Source organism: Nothobranchius furzeri, chromosome 6, assembly GCF_043380555.1.
Source record: "Nothobranchius furzeri strain GRZ-AD chromosome 6, NfurGRZ-RIMD1, whole genome shotgun sequence".
Lineage (NCBI taxonomy): Eukaryota > Metazoa > Chordata > Actinopteri > Cyprinodontiformes > Nothobranchiidae > Nothobranchius > Nothobranchius furzeri.
This window is the reverse complement of record NC_091746.1, coordinates 36,378,746-36,402,009: the sequence shown is the minus strand read 5'-3', so window position 1 is coordinate 36,402,009 and position 23,264 is coordinate 36,378,746. Positions and strand designations below refer to the sequence as shown.

At 44.2% G+C, this 23,264-nt stretch overlaps 1 protein-coding gene across 6 annotated transcripts in view; it reads left to right on the top strand.

The window, feature by feature from the left end:
* Positions 1 to 22,806, top strand: part of syk (spleen tyrosine kinase) — a 63,606-nt gene extending 40,800 nt beyond the window's left edge. For 3 of the 6 annotated variants that reach the window (XM_070552164.1, XM_070552168.1, XM_070552167.1), the window contains exons 6-12: positions 74 to 132; positions 2,426 to 2,491; positions 2,652 to 2,730; positions 5,309 to 5,468; positions 6,712 to 6,921; positions 10,074 to 10,263; positions 10,577 to 11,125. In XM_070552164.1, the coding sequence (XP_070408265.1) occupies positions 74 to 132; positions 2,426 to 2,491; positions 2,652 to 2,730; positions 5,309 to 5,468; positions 6,712 to 6,921; positions 10,074 to 10,263; positions 10,577 to 11,005 (1,193 nt within the window). In that variant the 3' untranslated portion in view covers positions 11,006 to 11,125. Of the gene's footprint in view, positions 1 to 73; positions 133 to 2,425; positions 2,492 to 2,651; positions 2,731 to 5,308; positions 5,469 to 6,711; positions 6,922 to 10,073; positions 10,264 to 10,576; positions 11,126 to 22,402; positions 22,516 to 22,599 lie in introns of those variants that run through there. The other 3 variants (XM_070552165.1, XM_070552163.1, XM_054744062.2) reach the window with 2 other exon arrangements.
* The last annotated feature ends 458 nt before the right edge of the window (positions 22,807 to 23,264 follow it).

The following is a 23,264-nucleotide window of genomic DNA, read 5'->3' as shown; positions in this document are numbered from 1 at the left end:
CTCAGCACCAAAGACAGAATGATTTTTACAACATAACCAGGTGTTTCTAATCCCGTCCATGTTTCTTTCCTAGTGTTAATAGGACGACTGCCCCCACCACCACCAAACCCTGCTGGATTAGACTCTGTCATTGTAAGTTGTGTGTGTGTGTGTGTGTGTGTGTGTGTGTGTGTGTGTGTGTGTGTGTGTGTGTGTGTGTGTGTGTGTGTGTGTGTGTGTGTGTGTGCGTGTGTTTGAGTGACGATGGTAAAGATAGTAAAGTAAGATAACACAATTTATCTAAGGATGTTCAGCTCCTACATTATATTCTTCTTATTATATTTATTTATTTTGTAGTTTACTTGCTCACAAGACGCCTCTGTCAGTGCGCCTCAGGGCAGCTGTGGCTACATGGTGGCTCATCACCATCAGTGTGTGAATGTGTGTGTGAATGGATGAATGATACACTGTAGTGTAAAGCGCTTTGGAGTCCTTACTCTGAGAGGCACTATACAAGTGCAGGTCATTTATCATTTTTCATTTATCAAAACAATATCAGTAAAACACAATGAAAGAACAGCCGTGCAGGAAGACCCAAAGGTCCTATATGACGCCAACTTCCCCAAAGACATGAGCTCTTTCAGCAACAGAAACAAAAATGTTTAAAAATATATGTGCCATTTCAGACTAACGTGACTTTTAAGAGTTTTTTTTTGAAAGCGCAGTTATATCTTATCCTAGTCTGATGAAATAAATAAACCCACTTAATGAAAGGAATGATCGATACTTTCCATTTTACCTTCTTAAACTGATGGTTTTTATCTCATCTGATGTAAAAGAACATCTATTTTATTTTCATTATTTCTCAAATTAATTAGATATCTGTGATTAATGAATGACTTCTCATCCCTTTATTCTAATTAGAATGGCTCATTTTAATGTTAGTTTAAACTGACAATTAGCTCAGTTCTTAGTGTTTGCATCAGTGAAAGGATTTAATTTGTTTGGTTTATTTTCATCATGGGTCACCCAGGGTGTTAGGGCTGAAGAACAGCTATGGGGTTGTAAACTTTAAAATCATACAGGTGAGGAGACCAACGGAGTGAAGAACTAACGAGTAAAACGGAATAAATTCCATGGAAACATTAGATCTTCTTAATTATGACGGTAAAATACAAATGATGTGAGCAACAGATGACATAGAAGTCCCCTCTGCTGCTCCAGACACTGGTGGCAGTGCCCTCTAGTAGTCAAACAACAAAACCCTATCCTACTTCGGGACGTTTTTATATACATTTGGTGTAGGTTAGACAACGTAGCAGCTGTCGTAGTTTGCTTGTATTCAACCTATCAGGAAGAAAAATGGTCCTGTTAAGGCCTTTCTGACTCTGTCGTACATGTGTGTTCTGGATCTATCGTAGGAGATGATCTGGTCACTGCTGTATAGAAGCAGCGCCAAACAAAAACTAACCCTAATTAAGATACATTCATGCTGGATAGCTGCTGTTAATCTGTAGTTGCACAATAACTGTGAATTTCAGGTCTTTCAGACGCACCACAGGTATTTTTACACCTCAGTCACCTGCTAAGGTAAACATCTAGATGTCCATAGCTTCAGGTCAACAGCCTATGTATGGACAATGTCAGTTTAGGACATTTAAGTTTCTGTAAGCTGAGCCCAGTGGGACTCCACATGAGACTGGACCAGAGCGTGTGTCCTGAGATGAGACAGAATGTTTGTTCCTTCAGCAGAATAAGAACTTTTCTCTATTTTCTGCCAGATGTGGACCCACTGCTCTAAACGAGAGAAAAAACGTCAACACAGCAGCTCGGTCTAAAGGCTTTAGGGTAACACGGCCTGCGGATCACCAAAATTATTAATCTGACTAAAAACAAAAACTAAACATGAAAGTACAGAAATAATACGTGTTGGTTTTAGCTATTGTTTGATTAATGTAGCCACCAAGTGCAAAACGTAGCACATTTAGATTCTTACTTGTGCAATACTTTTACACTTCATAGTATTTCATGTATCTCATTTCTTTATATTTGGATTAGGATTGATGCACCAATTTATCTAATTAAGTAAAATCTGAAAAATATGACTTGTTCAGTCGTTTAATCTTCGTTTATTCTGTATAATTAAAACACAACACATCACTGAAACCCTTATGTAGGGAACGTGGAGGAGTACATTTAAACTGAGTTTGTTGTTGAAATAAATGTTCATTGATTAACAAGTGCTACATTATCTCACACACACACACACACACACACACACACACACACACACACACACACACACACACACACACACACACACACACACACACACACACACACACACACACACACACACACACACACACACACCATACACATCCTGTAGGTCTGGATATGATCACTCTTACAGCTGTTTGATAACTCTGTCATGTTTGATTTCCAGAAAAAAATTGCAGATAGAATTGTGATCACGTTGGGAGAAAAAGCCCCCATACTGAGAAGGAAAAAGGTAGATTAACACATCAAACCTATGCTTCACTCAGTTACCCACTTTTTTCGGTTAATATTCTTGTCTTTCAGAAATGCATTTTATTGATGACGTTTAAAAGTCATTACATCATTATGCATTTTTTTGCATTCTTCTAAAACCTTGCATATGTTACTCACAGAGTCATAGCTCTCGACGCGACTCTGATAACCTCAATCCTTATGAAACAAGTGTGTGTGACAACCAAGCAGTCGACAAAGGTAAGCTGCCGTAAACACTGAGGTCAATTTTGCTTTTTAAAATAAGGATGCTGGTAGTTTTGGATTTTCTTGGTCATTCACAAAATCTTTACTTATTATCTATAAAACCATTGCATCTGTCACTTCACTATGACCAGCTCAGTGGCATGAGTGTCCTCCCTGAGACTGAGAGATTGTGGGTTAAAATCCATAGTCGAGTCATACCAAAGAGTTTAAAAAAAATGGGACCCAATGCCTCGCTGCTTGACACTCAGCAAGTGGTTGGATTGGGGGGTTAAACCACCAAATGGTTTCTGAGCACAGCTGTGTTTGCAGCTCACCACGCCCCCAGGGGATGGGTCAAATGCGGAGAACAAATTTCACACATCAGTGTGACAAGTGGTGACACTTTAACTTTATTCCGGCATGACATTAAAACACTGGTGTGTCAAGACCTTTAAAGTGAGGTGGCCCAGGTGGGGCACTTGTTGATGCATGGCCATTTTTCTTTCTTCTCTTTTGAGCTGTTTTGTAGTGGTTAGCTAGCAACTTTTTGGTGCATCACTGCCTACAACTGGAGTGGAGTGGGACCAGGACTCTACATATTATTTATGTCAATACACAGGGAGTGCAGAATTATTAGGCAAGTTGTATTTTTGACGAATAATTTTATTATTGAACAACAACCATGTTCTCAATGAACCCAAAAAACTCATTAATATCAAAGATGAATGTTTTTGGAAGTAGTTTTTAGTTAGTTTTTAGTTTTAGCTATTTTAGGGGGATATCTGTGTGTGCAGGTGACTATTACTGCACATAATTATTAGGCAACTTAACAAAAAACAAATGTATACCCATTTCAATTATTTATTTTTACCAGTGAAACCAATATAACATCTCCACATACACAAATAAACATTTCTGACATTCAAAAACAATACAAAAACAAATAAGCGACCAGTATAGCCACCTTTCTTTGCAAGGACACTCAAAAGCCTGCCATCCATGGATTCTGTCAGTGTTTTGATCTGGTCACCATCAACATTGCGTGCAGCAGCAACCACAGCCTCCCAGACACTGTTCAGAGAGGTGTACTGTTTTCCCTCCTTGTAAATCTCACATTTGATGATGGACCACAGGTTCTCAATGGGGTTCAGATCAGGTGAACAAGGAGGCCATGTCATTAGTTTTTCTTCTTTTATATCCTTTCTTGCCAGCCACGCTGTGGAGTACTTGGACGTGTGTGATGGACCATTGTCCTGCATGAAAATCATGTTTTTCTTGAAGGATGCAGACTTCTTCCTGGACCACTGCTTGAAGAAGGTGTCTTCCAGAAACTGGCAGTAGGACTGGGAGAGCTTGACTCCATCATCAACCCGAAAAGGCCCCACAAGCTCATCTTTGATGATACCAGCCCAAACCAGTACTCCACCTCCACCTTGCTGGCGTCTGAGTCGGACTGGAGCTCTCTGCTCTTTACCAATCCTTCCACGCGCCCATCCTTCTGGCCCATCAAGACTCACTCTCATTTCATCAGTCCATAAAACCTTAGAAAAATCAGTCTAGAGATATTTCTTGGCCCAGTCTTGACGTTTCAGCTTGTGTGTCTTGTTCAGTGGTGGTCGTCTTTCAGCCTTTCTTACCTTGGCCGTGTCTCTGAGTATTGAACACCTTGTGCTTTTGGGCACTCCAGTGATGTTGCAGCTCTGAAATGTGGTCAAACTGGTGGCAAGTGGCATCTTGGCAGCTGCACGCTTGACGTTTCTCAGTTCATGGGCAGTTATTTTGTGCCTTGGTTTGTCCACACGCTTCTTGCGACCCTGTTGACTATTTTGAATGAAACGCTTGATTGTTCGATGATCACGCTTCAGAAGCTTTGCAATTTTAAGACTGCTGCATCCCTCTGCAAGATGTCTCACTATTTTTGACTTTTCTGAGCCTCTAAAGTCCTTCTTTCATCTTCTGGTGTTTTATTGGCGGTTGGCAAACAACGAATGGTGCATTACCGCCACCAACTAGTGTGGAGTGTGGTCTGGAACAGCGCTCATAAAACAAAATCAAACCCATTTTGCCAAAGGAAAGGAAGTGCCTAATAATTATGCACACCTGATATAGGGTGTTGATGTCATTAGACCACACCCCTTCTCATTACAGAGATGCACATCACCTTATATGCTTAATTGGTAGTAGGCTTTCAAGCCTATACAGCTTGGAGTAAGACAACAAGCATGAAGAGGATGATGTGGACAAAATACTCATTTGCCTAATAATGCTGCACTCCCTGTAGAAAAATAATAATAATAATACAGAAATGTTGTGTAGGCCTGAGGCTAGAAACCAACGTTAAATGTGGATGCTCAGGCTGCCACCTACTGTGTTGTGGTTTATAGTCCCAAACCTTTTGTGGACAATGTTAAGTAAATTTAAATGGAACTCAATAGGGTGGCACCTGGGGTGGCCAATCAGATTCCAAAGGTGGCTTGTGCTACCCTAGGGCACTCCCTGGATACGTCCCTGCAGTAAAACTCAGTAGAACGGTCTCAGGCCATTTGAATTGATTTGTTTATTTCAATCCTGATCGATGGTTTTCCTCCATCAGAGGCAATGCCAATGGACACAAAGGTGTATGAGAGTCCTTACGCAGATCCAGATGAACTCAGGAGCTCCACTGTGGATCGCAAGCAGCTCTTCTTGGAGGATGGAGAACTGGGCTCTGGGAACTTTGGCACTGTTATCAAAGGGACCTACAAGATGAGAAGGTATATTAGAGCACCTTACCACCATCAAAACTCGCCTATCAGCCTCATCACCTACAAGGACTTTCAGTTATCTGGATCACAGCTACATTAAAACACAGTTAATCACTTACAGCAGGCTTGGTTTTTAAACTATTAAAAAATTATCTTCAGCCTTCAAATCAAACAGATACAGGCTTAATGGGATATCCTCCACCTGCAAAGGTTGCTAGTTCAATCCCACTTCTGGGATCAGTAGGACTCCAGAAACGGAAAAATACTAGGAAAAAGCTCAGAAATGTAAAGATAAAGATGTAACATTTATATTTTTAAAAGAAAATAATCTTAAAAATTGAGCAGAATAAAAAAATTATGTTGAGCTAGATTATCAACATCATTGTCAAAACCCAGTCACTCTTAGATGATTACTGATCTGTAGCTAGTGTGACTGGTTAACGGAGCACTGGGGAAAAACATGACTCTGAAAGAACAGAACTATGGGAAATGAAGGCAGGGGTAAAATGGTCACTGATACAGAAGGATACTAAAGACATAGGGACTTGACACCACTAAGGCTTAACAAAGATAGGAGGAAAACTAAAGAGAAATAAAATTATGCTAAGTGGCTGGGTAATGGGAAATGGCAGGACTGATAGTAATATTAGGAAATGGAGTGATAAACCTGAGTGACGTCTGAGGGGACCGGAGATGAGAGTTGGGGTATGGAAAGGACACAGGATGACATGGACAGGACAGGACACAGGACATGACAGCACTAGGCTTCAGTGTTTAGTCACCAGATTTTCTCTTTGTATTAAGAATAACCTTTGGCATATTTCCACATCATAATTTGATAATTCATAAATCATTTTTAAAAGATGTGCAAACACCTACTTTTCTAGAGGGAGGTCAAACTAAGTCAGAAAGTTTCTTTTATAAATGCTGGAGCAGAGTAAAGTATGTTTTAGTAAAATCAAATAATTTTTACATATTTCTGATGCTGACATGATGGGAGGCCATACACACATTTGATGTATTATGAAGATTGTCTGTCATAGGGTTTCTCAGGTTTTAGTTTGCACAGATAAAAAACTAGGACAGGAAAACAGATCCGCTCGCGTTGTGCATTAACAGTTACACTTTACTCAGCTTCAGGATTTTCTCATTCAGAATAACAAACAGCCACATGTGGACCCACAGCCACAGAACCCTAATCGAGATCACAAGTGATGAAACCCAGTTAAATGCTGGTCTTCCTGTGTGTTAGAACAGAGAAACCAGTTGCTGTTAAAATTCTGAAGAACGATGATAACAGCCCAGCTGTGCGTGAAGAAATGCTGCGAGAAGCCAGCGTCATGCAACAGCTGGACAACCCCTACATCGTCAGGATGATCGGGATCTGTGAAGCGGAGAACCTCATGTTGGTCATGGAGCTGGCTGAGTTGGGACCGCTCAACAAGTTCCTGCAGAAAAACAAGTAGGTCACCAAACTAATCCTCTTAGATTCAGGCAGCTTGATATGATTTGTCTGATTCCAGTTTTACAAACCTGTTGATCATTTTCCCTAAAATATCATCTTCATTTAGAACAAACCATGTCATTGTTGTGCCTAGATCTGAGCAACCGGGAGTGAAAAACAGACATTTGATCTAGTTAATCTAGACTGCATGGGAAACATAGTTCAAAAAAAGTTGAAGTAACAAAAGACTTAAATGTCTGACCCTGTTCTTGGATAAAAACTAGATGTTCTCCCTTAAGCCCCTCCTCCTGCCTCTACAGTGTGACGAATAATTTACGTGATCCAAAAGCATTGATCAATAGAGTTGCATACCCACAAGAGGGAGCAGTCAATCACAGAGAATGCGCCGCATTTCCCAAGATGCACTACGGGGTGACACAATGGGTGTTTCTCAATGTCAAGGAACCTCTTATTGATGTCTTGGTCCTGCCCAGGTTGCATAGGAGATGTGTCATCAGGAGCCGCCAAGGCGTGTTCCAGTGTTCTACCGAGGCATCTGTTCTCCGTTTGTTAGCTGTTTAGCTAGTTGAGCAAGGATACACAGGAGGTGTCTTGTAGCCTGGCCATGGTCAAAAATTTCCCAGAATACACCGCAGTATTTACAAAAGGATAGAGGATCAGAAGCCAGCAGCTACTTTTGGGGCAAATTTCCAGTTTAAATGTAACCCAACTAATTGTAGCTATCGGGTTGATATTTAAAAAGTTTTTTTTATAACTAAGCAGTTATCTATGGTTGGTTAGTTGCTTAGTAGTTGTGACCTCGATGGCTAGCAGGTAGTAACTCACTTACATATTTAACTTAACCAATATATACACAATTTAAAAAGTAAAAGGCACGTTATATATTCATATCAAAACTTATACGTATAAAATATAACGTTACCTCCCGTGTCACGTAACGCTACGTGACCAAGGAAGGACAGTGTCCTCGTAAGCAAGGCGCCTGGCCTCGTAAGACATCGGTGATTTCTCAATCTCAAGGCACGGTGAAAATACCGCGGTGTATTCTGTAGGCTACAAGACACCTCCCGTGTATCCTCGCTCAACTAGCAAAAGGGCGAACAAACGGAGAACACATACCTTGGTAGAACATGAACATTGGAACATGTCTTGGTGGCTCCCGACGTATCTCCTAGGCAACCGGGGCGGGGCCGAGACATCAAGGCTAGGATCCTTGGCATTGAGAAACACCCATCGTCTTGCTAGGCCAGGTGCCTTGACACTGAGAAACACCCAATGACATCAGCGTAGCATACCAACATAGCTTGAATGCTAACTTGACCTGCAATAAATTATAGAGCTCCGGACCCCACGTGACTCTCAGTTAGTAGACGCCATTTTGGCAAGAAAAAAAGGGTAAAAAACACGGATGTAACCATGAACGTGAACAGGATCTGCTTGGATTTTACTTCGTCGGAGTTTACGTCACACTTTAAAACCGAAGAAATCGTTTTAAATAGTCAGAAATTAAATAGACTAAACATCTCCGACCCTTACCCTGGGATACTTTTTAAAAACGCCAGAAGCTGTCGGAGCGGACTTCTTACCGGACCTGGCCGGGGAACCCCTTGGGATTCCCCCGGCCGGAGGAGCTGGGGAGAGGTCTGGGACTCTCGACGCTTCTGCCCGCTCTGACGCCAGAAGCTGTCGGAGTGGACTTCTTACTGGACCTGGCCGGGGAACCCCTTGGGATTTACCCGGAGGAGCTGGCTCCGGCGGCTGGGGAGAGGGAAGTCTGGGACTTTCGACGCTACATGCCCCCGCAACTCGACTCCGGATACGCGGATGAAAATGGATGGATGGACAAATAACATAGATTTACATGCAAGTAGTTTAAATAGAGTGCTGTGCTGTTTGAATGTATAAGCTGAGCGCCAAGAGAAATCACTAGTTTGATTTTTTTCCGTGAATAAAATAAATATGTCAGGCAGGAGCATCTCAGGATCTGTCTGAGATCTGTCTCGGTGAGACAGATAATAGCAATCCAAAGTGCTTTTTATGTGTGATCTGACAATTGATCAACCATTGCTTAAAAATTAAATACAGCTTAGCCGGTTAATTGCTGTGATCATAAAACATGTAAACGGCAGCACGCAGAACTCACGAGGCAACGTTTTACGTGACGTTTACTTGTTGCTATGAGTAGTAAGACAGAAAAAGCCACGCCAAAATAAGTTTAGGAAGCCCACTAAGAATCGTAATAAAAGCATTTAAAATAAATACCATACACAGTTGAGGAAACGTTGGTTTAAGTACCTGATATGAAGTGGTCGCTGCATAAGCGAAAACCTTTACTCTCGGGATCCCACAGCTTCATTTTAGCCCGGTCACTAGTGCGTTTTATTACAATGATCCAACGTTTGCGGCGCTCCGGATCTTGGGGAATCCTGTAGATGGCTCATTCCTTATGTCGTCCGTGTCTGTTCTGCATCCTGGGGCACAACAGGAATCTACCATATTTCCCGTTTGATTGAGTTCTCTCTGACAATCACAAATAGTCCAGCTGCCGGCTTCTGCCTGCCAAATGGCGCCGTTTCGATTTGAACTGTTGCATGCCGGGAAACGTGACGTCAGCTCTATAGTCAGTCAGAAAAATTCAAGCTAACTGTAGAAAAAGAAGGAGGGGGAAAAATAAAGGATTAATCTTTAGTGTATTGGAGATAAATACCTGATGTGTTCAACCATACGCTACATCAGACTATTGTTTTAGCCTGTTGTATGATTAGCAAGGATTACAGATCGTGGATTCCTGACGGTTTTAGATGTTTCTCTGCTTGAATACTGCAGGTTTTCTTAAAACAGCTAGTATACAACCTGATGAAGGCTGAAGAGATAATTCAGCAGTTAGAATCAGGTGTGTCTGAGCAGCAATTCGTCAAAAACATTCGTTGTCCGTTAGCACTTCAAGGCTAATTGTGCGCGCAGTTTGAGCCCCTTGTAGCTGAAAGCCACGGCCCATACAGCAAAAGGGAGGGGAGCAGAGGTGGGAGCTGTAGTCGTTCAAATCTCCTCCTCATCATGCTACAGACCCCGGCTTTAACAATAACAAATATTATAGATACTGTAACATCATGAGGTACTGTTCACATTCAGGTTTACTATATCTGCAGACACACATCTGTAAAGAACATCACAGAGCTGGTCCATCAGGTTTCCATGGGGATGAAGTACCTGGAGGAGCATAACTTTGTGCACAGAGACCTTGCTGCTAGGAATGTCCTGCTGGTCACGCAACATTATGCAAAGATCAGTGACTTTGGACTCTCTAAAGCTGTGGCAGAGGAGCAAAACTACTACAAGGTAATTCAATCAGCTATCAGTCAGAACTCTGGAGCAGCTGATTTGATCGCCTAAGATTTCAAAATCGATCCCAAAATTACTAGATGGATGAATAAATAAATTGCAAGCCTGAGTATGATCAGTATAATACCCAGACCAGAAGCAGAACTCAGCTCTGCTCCAGTGTGAAGGACAGAAAGAGAATAAAACATCTGGCTTACAGACAGGTTATTTGAATCCCTTCTGGCTTTTGCAGTCATTTAGTATAAAATTATAAAATTACCTAAATGGTCATTCAGTTAGTGATGATGATGATGTGTGCCTCGTCCTTCAGGCTAAGACTCACGGGAAATGGCCAGTGAAATGGTACGCTCCAGAATGTATAAACTTCTTCAAATTTTCTACCAAAAGTGACGTGTGGAGCTTCGGAGTCCTCATGTGGGAGGCCTTTTCCTTTGGCCAAAAACCATACAAGGTACCACTAATCAGCCTGGACACACACACGCACGCACACATGCACACACACACACAAACACACACACACACACACACACACACACACACAAAATGCTCTGAAACTACAGTAATCAATCTCCTCCACGTACACCAGCAGAACATAACCTTGTTGAGGGTCATTAGGGTCAGGTTGGCTCTGATGATGGACCTCTTAGCTTTCTTTCACAGTGTGGAATCAGTGTTTATAACATTTATTACAGGTATGTTTAAACAGCACACAGACAGTACTGAGTGGAAGAATGCTTAATACCTGGGATATTCAGTCCTGGTCCTCCAGGGCCATTACTGCTTGTTTTCCATAGTTTTGCTGCTCTAAAACACTTGGTTTAAATCAGTGGGTGACTAACAGGATTCTGACAAACTTGAGGACCTGATGAAGAAGTGACTGAATCTTTGAATCAGGTGTTGGAACAGCTCAAACATCCAGTGGCCTATCAGGGCTGAGGACACGTGATATAACTGCTCTAAAGATTCCCTTTCAGTCGATTCACTCGGTACAATGAAGGTACTATGGGACATCACGCCCTCGTGTGGCCTGGCTGAAGACACATTTAATCACGCCTGTAAAGGCAAATGAGCCTTTACTGGGTGGTGGTCCCGCCCTCCACCTACAAGCCCCCAGTGTCACTGGCATTTTTCAGTTCTTATGCTCTTCACCTCGCTGATAACATGTGAGTACAAATAACTATTGTTAGCTATGCAATAGAAAAGTTAGCTTGACTGCTTGCTGGTGTTGATTCTGCTGCCTTCTGGTCAGCCTTCACCCACCTAGCGCTACCTTTTTGTGGCTGTTTTAGCTTTCTGCCTCCATGCTCCTTTGCCCCTGCCGCTCTGCTCTGTGTCTCGCCATAAGCACCGTGTTGGACTCAGCTAGGCGAAAGTCTGCTTTGAGTCCCTGTCCTCTGGGCTGTGGGTTTTTTCTCCATGAGAAACACCTGCACGAGGCCTGCCGTGTCTGCATGGTTCGCAGCAGGACCTCATGCTCTCCGAGTCGTCTCCTGCGCCTTTGCACTGTTCTGACGCAGGCGGTCTAGTGATCGAGTTCCCCGTTGCTAGCTGGGCAGATCACATGGAGGTGACGGACAAGCAGACCAAATCCGACCTGGAGATTTCCCAGTTCTCTCCTCCGGCGGGGAACGAGTAAGGCATGCTGGACATTTGTCAACAGTCATGACCTGCCGGGGACTAGGAAACTCTTTGCGGTGGATTGTGTTACCGCTGCCTTAACTCCCGAATGTCGAGAGCAAAATTCTTTTCTTCAGCTTTGCCAACGAGAGGAGGAGAAACTTAAAGTGGATAGGCCTGCTCATCCATTGGACCAAATAGTTCCCATTTTGTTAGTTTTTAACTCCCCACCGAATCAGCTGAGGTCAAAAACTCACTACCACCTTTACCGAACTTTGCGGCTGAGCTTGCGTCATCCTGGGGGAAGCCACTGTCCATCCACAATGCGGTGTTGGGCTATGGGCAGTTTGTGGACCTAAATGGTGAAGAGAGGTTGGAGTTTGTGAACCTTCTCCCCCTTGGAGCCCTTACTGGTAGCTTATTTGGCCTCAACTGGCAGCATTGGGGTGAATGGACCTGCCATTTTCCTCTACGCAGTGCAGGTTTTTCACCACACAGCTGGAGAGGTTTCACAGTGCCCAAGCCACCTCCGCCTTTGCACTGAGCTCTGCCACCACATTGCAGACCTGCTTAATAATGTGTATGGTGGACCTTGGAGCTCTGGTTCCACCCGACAGCTCTCTTACCCCCCCAACAAGATGTGAGACCTAGATGCTCGCAGCGGTTAAACGAGCCATCATCTTGCCTCCCCTGCCTCAGATGGCGGTGTCGCCAGCGGCAGTGGTGAGCCCCGTGGCTGTTCGATGGGGTAACCGCGCCATCATGACACCGTTGCACAGCCAGCTTATTGCGAACCTTTCTCTGGCACGCATTGCGCGGTGTCCTTTTGGGTCAGTGCATGGTTGCCGTGGGTTACTGCCGGTTACAATTGCGGGCCGGACAACACAGGTGTACTGCTGTTGCATGCACTATTGTGAACGCAGATGCAGTGGTCATGTTGAGAGGAAATTCAGGCTGTTAACAAAAACGAGCTGGTCGAGCAGTCCCCCCTCAAGGAAACAAACAAGGGTTTGTACAACCATTACTTTGCTGTCCCCAAAAAGAGGGGGAGGGTGTCGCCCCATCATGGATCTGTGTAAACTAAACAAGTATTTGTGAGGGTACAGTTTTTCAAAATGCTAATGCTCAAGCAGTTGTCAAATGCCGTCAGCCCTGGAGATTGGTTTGTTGTGATGAATCTCATGGATGCATATTTTAATGTGGGATTCATCCCAATCACAGGCAATTCTTGTCCTTCGTGTTTGAAGGGAAAGCCGATGAGTAATTAGTTGTCCCACTCGGATTAGCCCTAGCTCTCCGCACCTTTTCCAAATGTGTGGAAGTTGTGTTAACACCTCTCAGAGAGACGGGTATCCACATTCTTGCCTACTTGGATGATTGAGCTCTGGTAGCAAGTTCTCAGGTGCATGAGGAGGCTCACATTTCCAAGGTTCTTTCTCATGTGTGAGCCCTGGGCTTTCTCCGTAAATTACAAGAGCTCCCTAGATCCAAGCCAGAGGGTTTCCTTCCTCGGATTAGAAATATGCTCTCAGTCAGCTAGAGCGTGCTTCTTGGATCATGAGATAACCGCATTTTGCAGCAACATGACCCACTTCCAAATGGGAGCCAATCACAGCTTTAGAGCTGTTTGGCATAATGGCTTCCATTATAGCCATGGTGCCTCTCGGTTGGTTATAGGTGGGGTGCGACACTTCCAGCATTGGGTAGGCTCTCCCTCATGTCATCTTCACCGGACATTGACCATTCCCAGGACCTGCGTAGTGGCTCTTCTCCCATAGAGAGAACCAGGCTGCTCCAGCAGGGTTCTCCAATTGAGAGGGTGGCCAAGCATGTGGTGGTGCCCACAGGTGCTTCCCTAAAAGGCTGGGGGGTCTCTGTGTGGGATTACGGCAGTAACAGACATATGGTCCCCAACCCAATCGGGGTTCCGTATATACTATCTAGAACTGTCAGCCGTATTTCTGGTCCTGAGGATTTTCGGTCTTTACCTGAGAGGTCAGAATTTGCTAGTATACACAGACAACTCAACTGTTGTGTCATATCCCCAGTTGCATGACCCACAGGTTAGACCTGCTCTCCAGGCAAGGTACAGGTGCTGGCCAGTAAATTAGAATATCATCAAAAGGTTGAAAATATTTCAGTAATTCCATTCAAAACGTGAAACTTGTACATTATATTCATGCAATGCACACAGACCAATGTATTTCCGATGTTTATTACGTTTAATTTTGATATTCATAAGTGACAACTAATGAAAACTCCAAATTTGGTATCTCAAAAAATTAGAATATTCTGAAAAGGCTGAATATAGAAGACACCTGCTGCCACTCTAATCAGCTGATTTACTCAAAACACCTGCAAAGGCCTTTAAAAGGTCCCTCAGTCTTGTTTTGAAGGCACCACAATCATGGGGAAGACTTCTGACTTAACAGCTGTCCAAAAGACAATCATTGACACCTTGCACAAGGAGGGCAAGACACAAAAGGTGATTGCTAAAGAAGCTGGCTGTTCGCAGAGCTCTGTGTCCAAGCACATTAACAGACAGGCGAAGGGACGGAAAAAATGTGGTAGAAAAAAGTGTACAAGCTCTAGGGATAACCGCACCCTGCAGAGAATTGTGACGACAAACCCATTCAAAAATGTGGGGGAGATCCACAAAGAGTGGACTGCAGCTGGAGTCAGCGCTTCAAGAACCACCACGAGGAGACTCATGAAAGACATGGGATTCAGGTGTCGCATTCCGTGTGTCAAGCCACTCTTGAACAAGAAACAGCGCAAGAAGCGTCTCGCCTGGGCCAAGGACAAAAAGGACTGGACTGATGCTGAGTGGTCCAAAGTTATGTTTTCTGATGAAAGCAAGTTCTGCATTTCCTTTGGAAATCAAGGACCCAGAGTCTGGAGGAAGAGCGGAGAAGCACAGAATCCACGTTGCATGAGGTCCAGTGTAAAGTTTCCACCGTCAGTGATGGTGTGGGGTGCCATGTCATCTGCCGGTGTTGGCCCACTCTGTTTCCTGAGGTCCAGGGTCAATGCAGCCGTCTACCAGGAAGTTTTAGAGCACTTCATGCTTCCTGCTGCTGACCAACTTTATGGGGATGCAGACTTTACCTTTCAACAGGACTTGGCACCTGCACACAGTGCCAAAACCACCAGCACCTGGTTCAAGGACCATGGTATCCCTGTCCTTGATTGGCCAGCAAACTCGCCTGACCTTAACCCCATAGAAAATCTATGGGGTATTGTGAAGCGGAGGATGCAATACGCTAGACCCAACAATGCAGAGGAGCTGAAGACGACTATCAGAGCAACCTGGGCTCTCATAACACCTGAGCAGTGCCACAGACTGATCGAGTCCATGCCACGCCGCATTACTGCAGTTATTGAGGCAAAAGGAGCCCCGACTAAGTATTGAGTGCTATACATGCACATTCTTTTCATGTTCATTCTTTTCAGTTGGCCAACATTAGAGAAACAAACATTTTTTCATTGGCCTTTAGAATATTCTAATTTTCTGAGATACCAGATTTGATGTTTTCATTGGTTGTCACCTATAAATATCAAAATTAAACGTAATAAACATCGGAAATACATTGGTCTGTGTGCATTGCATGAATATAATGTACAAGTTTCACGTTTTGAATGGAATTACTGAGATATTTTCAACCTTTTGATGATATTCTAATTTACTGGCCAGCACCTGTAATGGAGGCTTCACCCAGTTGTGGTGTCCCAGACCTGGACAAGGTTTGGCAGGACGGTGGTGGAGCTGTTAGCGTCACTCGCAAACACACACTGTTCTTTGTTCTTCTCCTTGACAGACCAGACTTCATCAATGAAGACAAACACTCTGGGCCCAACATCCTCCTCTACGCCTGTTACATCCCAACATGTGTTGGTAAAAATGTGAAGGATGGGGATAACATAAAAACTGGCGGAGGAGTTTAAAATGGGTTTATTTGTACAAAAAGGTTATTAAAAACACAAGCAAAACTGATTTCTCTAAAAGGTTAACATTACAAAGCAAATTATCAACTATAAAATACCTGGTAAAAACTTGTATTAAAGGTTTTTACCGCAACGAAGGTGTTTTAAAATCCTGAAGTTGATAAAAGGCTAAAAACATTCTACTGACTGAAAACACCTGGTAAAAACTTATCTTAAAAGCTTTACCACAACGGAAGGTGTTTAAAACCGAGGTCAGTAAAATAGCCACAGACAAAGTTAACCTTAAAACCCAAACACACAAAAGATCCCACCGGATCATCCTCAATTTCTCATTAAGAGTTAAAAACAACCAAAGTTTAAAACTCAAACAAATCCAAACGACCAGGGGTTGAAACTACACAAAACCAGGAGGACAGCAGAACCCCTGCACTGCTGCCTCCCAGACTGCTGAAGACACAGCCTTTTTATACAGGTGTTGGCAATCAAGGAAGATTTATTGCAGCTGTGCTCCTCAGCAGCCCGGGAGAGAGGAGGAGGAGGGGCGGTGTCAGGCTGACTCACCAGGGCTTGGTGATTCTGGCTGCTTCTCTCCACAGGCCAGCCTGGCATCCGTAACAACGCCTTTTTTTCCAGTGGAGCTGATTTCTGCCATGCTGGAGAGGGTGCACAGGATGAGCATGCCTCTGATTTTGGTGGCTCCTCAGTGGCCCACAGAATCTTGATATCCAGAGGTGATTGATCTGGGGGTGCTGCACCCTCATCCACACTTGTGGGAACTCCAAGCCTGCAGGTCTTCCCCTGTCTGTGGTGAATACTTTTCAGAGCTCGCACCCCTAAGGGTCTATATGCCTAAAAGTGGAAAGTATTTGGGAGTTGTGTCAGTGCAGGTCCGTGGTTCCTTCGCAGTACTCCACTGTGAACATTGTATCTTTTCTACAAGATCTACTGAACAAGGGTTCACCCTTCTCCACACTGAAGGCCTACCTGTTGAACATTTCTACTTGTCATGAGTCTTTTAACAGGGTTTCCCTGTGGCTCTCTGATTCTTGAAGGGAATTCGCAAGCTGAGGCTTGTTGTTAGACTTTTTGTCCAGATGGGACAAAAAAGGACAGAATTTTGGTTCTAGAGACCCGCTGTGGTCCTCCGTTTGAGCCAGTTGAGTAAGTCAACATGAGGTTCCTGTCTTTTAAGACAGCCCTGCTCTTAGTCCTGGCATGGGCTAAGTCAGGTTAGGGCTGGGCGATATGGTCCAAAACTCATATCTCGATATCATTTAGCTGAATTCCGATGTATGATATATATCTTGATATTTTTCCTCCTGTAAATTATTTACAAGTTGACTCACTTCACGTTGTCTTGAGAAATTATCTGCATAAATCAGTAGATTAAATGCATAAAAACATGTATTGATTCTTGTCAAACTTTAACATTAGTACCTATTCGCTACCAGTCTGAGCTTTAGAAACACTGGTACAGCTGCCTGCTGACACACACGCACACGCACACGCACACACACACACACACACACACACACATTTGAGAGCTAGAGGTGTATCAAATGTCCCACAGGCACTTTTAAATTATATATTTATGATTAATGTAAAATTATTTTAATTTCATTTAGAGGTGGCCATATCGTATATTTCTCGTCCAGAGAAAATAAATCTATCATGTTAAAGTAAATTATTGATGATGTAATTACATCTACTGTAGATCACATGGGTCATGCACCATGGAGTTATTATTTATTAGGGCAAACATGGCTGGAATCTAACAGTATTGGCTCATATCAGCGATTATACTGTAATGACTCAGAGTTTCTGGTTGCTCTTTTACAAGTATTTTTTTCGGGCTACTATCACCATAACCCACACCTTACATACTCTTAACTTTTTCAACAGAATCGCTCGTAACTGAGTATCTACTAGCATAGCAAACCAGAGCGGAAAAAAACGGAACAACATTTCTCTCCCGTTGAGCTCAACCTCAAAATAAATCAGTAACCTTATAGTTTACTATTCAAACTCTTACAATATGTTTGAGGTAATTTGGCCACTCCAGTTCCACAAAAATAAACAATAAATGATGAACAGGGGTCTGCTTGTAGACCTGCAGAAAAGGGACACAAACAGGAGCAAGCTATCACTGCGTCAACTTGGTGAGGAAATATAAAGTCAACATTGTCTTACTGAACAATCACACGATAATAAATCACAGTGCATTAAGTGCCAACCACAGCCTTAAGACGTGTTGAACGTGCCCAAGTCCATACTTATGAGAGCACCATGAGAGCACCTGTGTGTGTACATGTGCTTGTATATGTAAGGTTTCTTTATAGGAGCGCCCAATAGAGAGTGTGAGGGGCAACAGGTCTGCCCCCCAAAGATGTGTAGGAGATGGAAAGAGCTCCAAGTCCAAGAGATCCAGGAGCTGCCCCAGAGCACATTGACCCCAGGGAGACTGCAACCAGAAAAGCCCCTGCCCCCCTCGAGAGACGCAGAGGATATCCCCGTGGGGCCACAACCAGCAGCCGGCAGAGTCCTGGGAGATATCAGCGGCATGCCCACAGGCTCGCCCGCAGCCTCCCACCCCCTAGCCGGCTGAGCCCGGAACCCAGCGACCCGGGACCCAGGGGCGACCAGCCCAGCCGGGGACCCAGCAGAGCCCAGGGACCCCACCAGGCAGCCACCGGGATTAATCAGGCAGACACCAAAGATCTTACACCCCCTGACCCAGAAGCTGCGAACACTCAGGCAGACCAAGGCACCACACTCCACACCAAGTGTGGCAGGGGGAGGGGAGGCGAAGATGTATAGCATCAAAAGAAGTCCCAGGAGAGGGGAGGAGTCAAAGGCCCCACCTGACATATACACCTCATGACATATACACAGACACAGTCACACACTCCCTCCCTCACACATACACATACAACCTAAGACTTACAGACGAACAGAAGCGGCGATCAGACAGAGATGTGCCGAGCTGCAGGGAGACCCAGCCGGCATTCCGCGCAGCAAACAGAAGCCGCGAAGCCAGGGGAGAAACGGGTGGAAAACATTGGTCTCCCGAGAGCTCCACAAGCCGATAGTCGGAACCCAGCTCCACCAACATGTTATATTTCAACCCATTTTCTAAAGTGCAGCATTATGTTAAATGCACTGGGTTTTACCCTATTACATTTAAATTTCATGGTTAAACAGTACATGTTAAAATCTAAGCTCAGCTCGGCAGTGACCTAAAATACATAAATATAATTTTACTCACCGAAAAAAATGAAGTGGAGACACCTTGGACGCTCTATTAGTGCAATTAATGCCACAGCAAGTCATTTTGTCCAACAATTGCACAAAAAATATCCAAAGAAGAATACACAAACACAGAGACTCAAAATCCCGGAACAGTTTCCAAGCCAGACCGAGGCTCTACTGAGGCCTTTCCACTGAGCTAGCTTTGTGGTCACGTGGGTCTGATGCTCATTAATTATACAGAATTTTAGGCTTTTAATACACTTAAACAGAAGAGTGAGAAAAGATTCACCCCCTCAGAGTTGTCATGAGTGTAAACTAGATCATTTAAACCAAAAACATGTTTTGGTACCAGGCTGTAAACATGTTTATTTCTGCTGTGAAATTGGTATTTTTAACATGGGAGTCAATGAGGATTTGCTCGCTTCTGACACCAGCCTCCAGCGGATGAGGGTGGAACTGCAATTTTTGGTACTTCCGGGTTTGACTCAATTTTAGAGACGCATTGTGGGGGCTTGGTTCTTCCCCAGCGTGTGGATCCTCACCTCCGGCTCAACTCACCGCGCTTCATGACAGAATGAACCGACCTCCTGATGGATCCAGCGGGGAAGTCCTGCCCTGGGACAGTCTGCTCCGAGGGCTCACCACCAGCTTCAGCTCCGCATCATCCTCTCCTCCACCATCTCGCCGCAGATGCCGCCGTCAAACCTCCGCCTCGGCGATCCCCTCCACCCTCCCGGAGCTAGATGGGAGGTTGGGCTGGGAGCTGCAGCTGGACCGCTCCGGCTTTCTGGGCACCAGACTGGCAGTGTGCTCTCCTGGAGTTGGTCCCCGGCACTGGGAGGGAACCCAGGCCCCGCCGTCAGGGGTGGATTAAGGACTGAAGAAGATCCGGGACTTAACACACACACACACTCGTGCGCACGCACGCGCACACACACACGTGACACGCACTAGTCAACATTATATATATTTGTCTTGTACCACATAATTTTTAATCTGAAGCCACATATTAAGTATATTCAGGGCAGAGTATTGTTCCTGTTAGTGTTTAGTGTGAAATGATAGTAAATGTTCCCGTTTTTTCTCCATCAACTTTACCTGATAGTAAGCTAACTTTAGGCAAACCAGCAGCACAACAAATATTTTCAAATAAGGCTCACAAACCTGAGTCAACACCAGTATCATCAAAGCTGGGGTTCTGTCGCGGTACTTTTGGTCTAAAAATGTCCTTATGTCCAACTTCACACATGCGTTTCAGGCAGAGTGTAGAAGAAACCAGGCACTGCAGAAGAAGCCGGCAGCTGAAGGGCTTCTTCTTCAGTGGTGGAGGCTCAGGCAGGCTGTATACAAACTACTGCTAGCTGCTCCTTCTCTGTTGGACTTTGGTACTGCATGCTACTTCCACGTTTGAGATCCGGGGCTTTTCATTAAAGATTCGGGGCTTGAGCCCAAGTAGCCGGGCCTAACACCGCCCCTGCCCGCCGTCACCTCCAGCCCAAGAGATGCGCCACGGGCATGCTGCGGTTCCGGCTGACGTCACCCCCGGCTGCACGGTCTTCTCCCACTCCAGGGGGGTCAGGAGAGGGACCAGACCGGCGGTCAACCCGGCAGAGTTTGCCCTTCCCGAGGCTTAGCTGGTCAGTCTAAAAAATCTCATCAGCCGCCAGGAGTTCCAGCTGGACACTCTATCCTCCTTGGTTCTCGAGGAGGCGGTACTCCGTTCAGCGCCTCCACTCCCTGTCAGCGGCACCTCCTCCCCTCCCGGCACCAACTCCGGTCCAGCCAGCATCACTCCCGTCAGCAGCACCACCTCCAGTCCAGCCAGCATCAGCCCCGTCAGCGGCACCGCAACCGGCCCAGCCTGTCTAAGAGGCTCCGCCCCCAGCCCAGCCTGTCCAAGAGGCTCCGCCCCGGCCCAGCCTATCCAAGGGGCTCCGCCCCTGGCCCAGCCTGTCCAAGTCCAGTCAGCACCAAGTCCGGCGCTTCAAGTCCAGTTGTCAGTGCCAAGTCCGGCGCTTCAAGTCCAGTCGTCGCCAAGTCCAGCTCCTCTTGTATTTAAACCCTGTCAGTCCTTTTTGTCTTGTCGGTTCATTGTTTTATGTCCAGCGTGTTTTATATTAAAAACCTTGCTAATCCGTTTCCGTCTGCCTGCCTGCCTTCTTCCCCAGCATGTGGATCCTCACCTCCAGCTCAACTCACCCTCACGTTGTGACATTTTGACAGGTCTTCACATACTCTACCCCAAAATTCCTGGACAGGTGGGCAGGACCACAGTGCGCGAATGTAATTGTCAGGAATGTTGTTTTTGCAGTGTGTACAGGTGTCAGACGACACAAACCCCATCCTGAACATCCGATGACCTGTAAAGTGTACTCTGTGTAGAATTTTGTACTGAATTAATTGTAAATTGGTGTCTGATCATTTTAAAAGTTTTTAAACACGTTTGGGACCAGAAGTTCTGGTCAAAGCTGACTGATAGTTCCGTGCTTTAGACAGTAGTTTGGGGGGGGGGGGGGGGGGGGGGGTGAGATTATAGAAGTCTAATACCCTTGGTGGTGTTTGTAATTGTACTTTATTGAGCTTAAATTTTTGTTTAACTACAGATTTAATTAAATAAGCATACCCTAACATTTTAAACCAATCATGTCCAAACCTTTGGCGACAACGGCAGAAATCACCAAGTTGGAAACTAATCAAGGAAATCTTTTATGTGAAAAACAACTATCATGATTTTATTATACCAACTCAACAATACAGTAGAAATTAAAGTTTTTGAATGAAAATAACTTTTACTTATATTAAGAAAAAGCAGCAGATTCACTGGATTTGACAGGTTGATCATTTATTTTGTTTCAGTCTATATTATTGGAACCAAGAACAGGATCTGAGTCCTTCTTCAGTCATGTTTGCTAAATGTTGTCAAGTTTATGAATGGTGCTCCAAAGTCTGCTTTTTAGTAAATGCTGTGAGGATTTCTGGTCCAATTTTCCAGGAATTTAAATAAAGGAAAAATTGTTAATAAAAGACCAATTTTTTTTTTACTTGGACCTAAAAACATAAACATAAAATAAACATCTGCCTGCGTCATCAGAATCCTAAACAAGGTCTACAAATGGCCCACAGGCCACACTTTGGACACTGGTTACCAACTGACCCTAACCACACCCACAAAACGGCCACTAAGGAGGAAGAAGAGTGAAGGTCATTTACATATGATCTGTTGTATACAGCACTTTATTGGTCCTAAGGCTGTGTGAAAGCACTTTATAAATAAAGATGATGATGACGAGAAGCTCGTTAGACCTTTATTCTGATCTGTTCGCAGGGAATGAAAGGAACAGATGTTCTGCAGATGATTGAAAGTGGGAAGCGAATGGACCCCCCAGCGAACTGCCCTCCAGAGATGTTTGACCTCATGAAAACATGTTGGACCTACAAGTGAGAGACATGTCTGTCATGCTAACAGACCAAATAAAAGACTGAATTATTATTGTTATTGACTCTTTTTGTTTTGTCTTCTAGGGTGGATGAAAGGCCAGGATTTTCTGTGGTTGAGCCAAGACTACGAGAGTATTACTATGACATCGCACAGTGATCCTTCACAGTGAAGCTATCAGGCTATGCAAACTTTTAGTTTTTGAAACAATTTTTCATAAATGTCATCATAAATGTCTTAGGAATTATAAATCTTGTCATATTTATGAACCTAACTCTAAAATTTACTCAGAATCTTAGTAAATATTTGTGGATTCTGATGGAGAAAAAGCTCTGCATAATGCTGTGTTTCTGCATGCGTGTGTGTGTGTGTGTGTGTGTGTGTGCGTGTGTGAAAGAGAGACTGGATGAGTGTTGCCTTTAGTTTAAAAGGCAACATCAGAAGACTAGAAAATCTGCTCCTTTTACCTATCAGATTAGTATAATTTGTATCTTCCCACCCTTACTATTGAATGTAATCAAAGATGAAATATTTGTGAATGTTTTTATTGAGTAAGTTAAACAGCTAACGAGCGTTCTAATTAGCTGTTAATGCTTCCAGCTGAATCTGTAAAATGTGTTAAAGCTGTGCAACGATGTCACTTTGTTAAAATAAAATATGCTTCTGCTTCAGAGTCTGATTGAGTGTGACAGACATCGGAGCCTAGATAGAACCAGTGTGAGTTTCTGCTCACATCACTTCCAACTCTAAA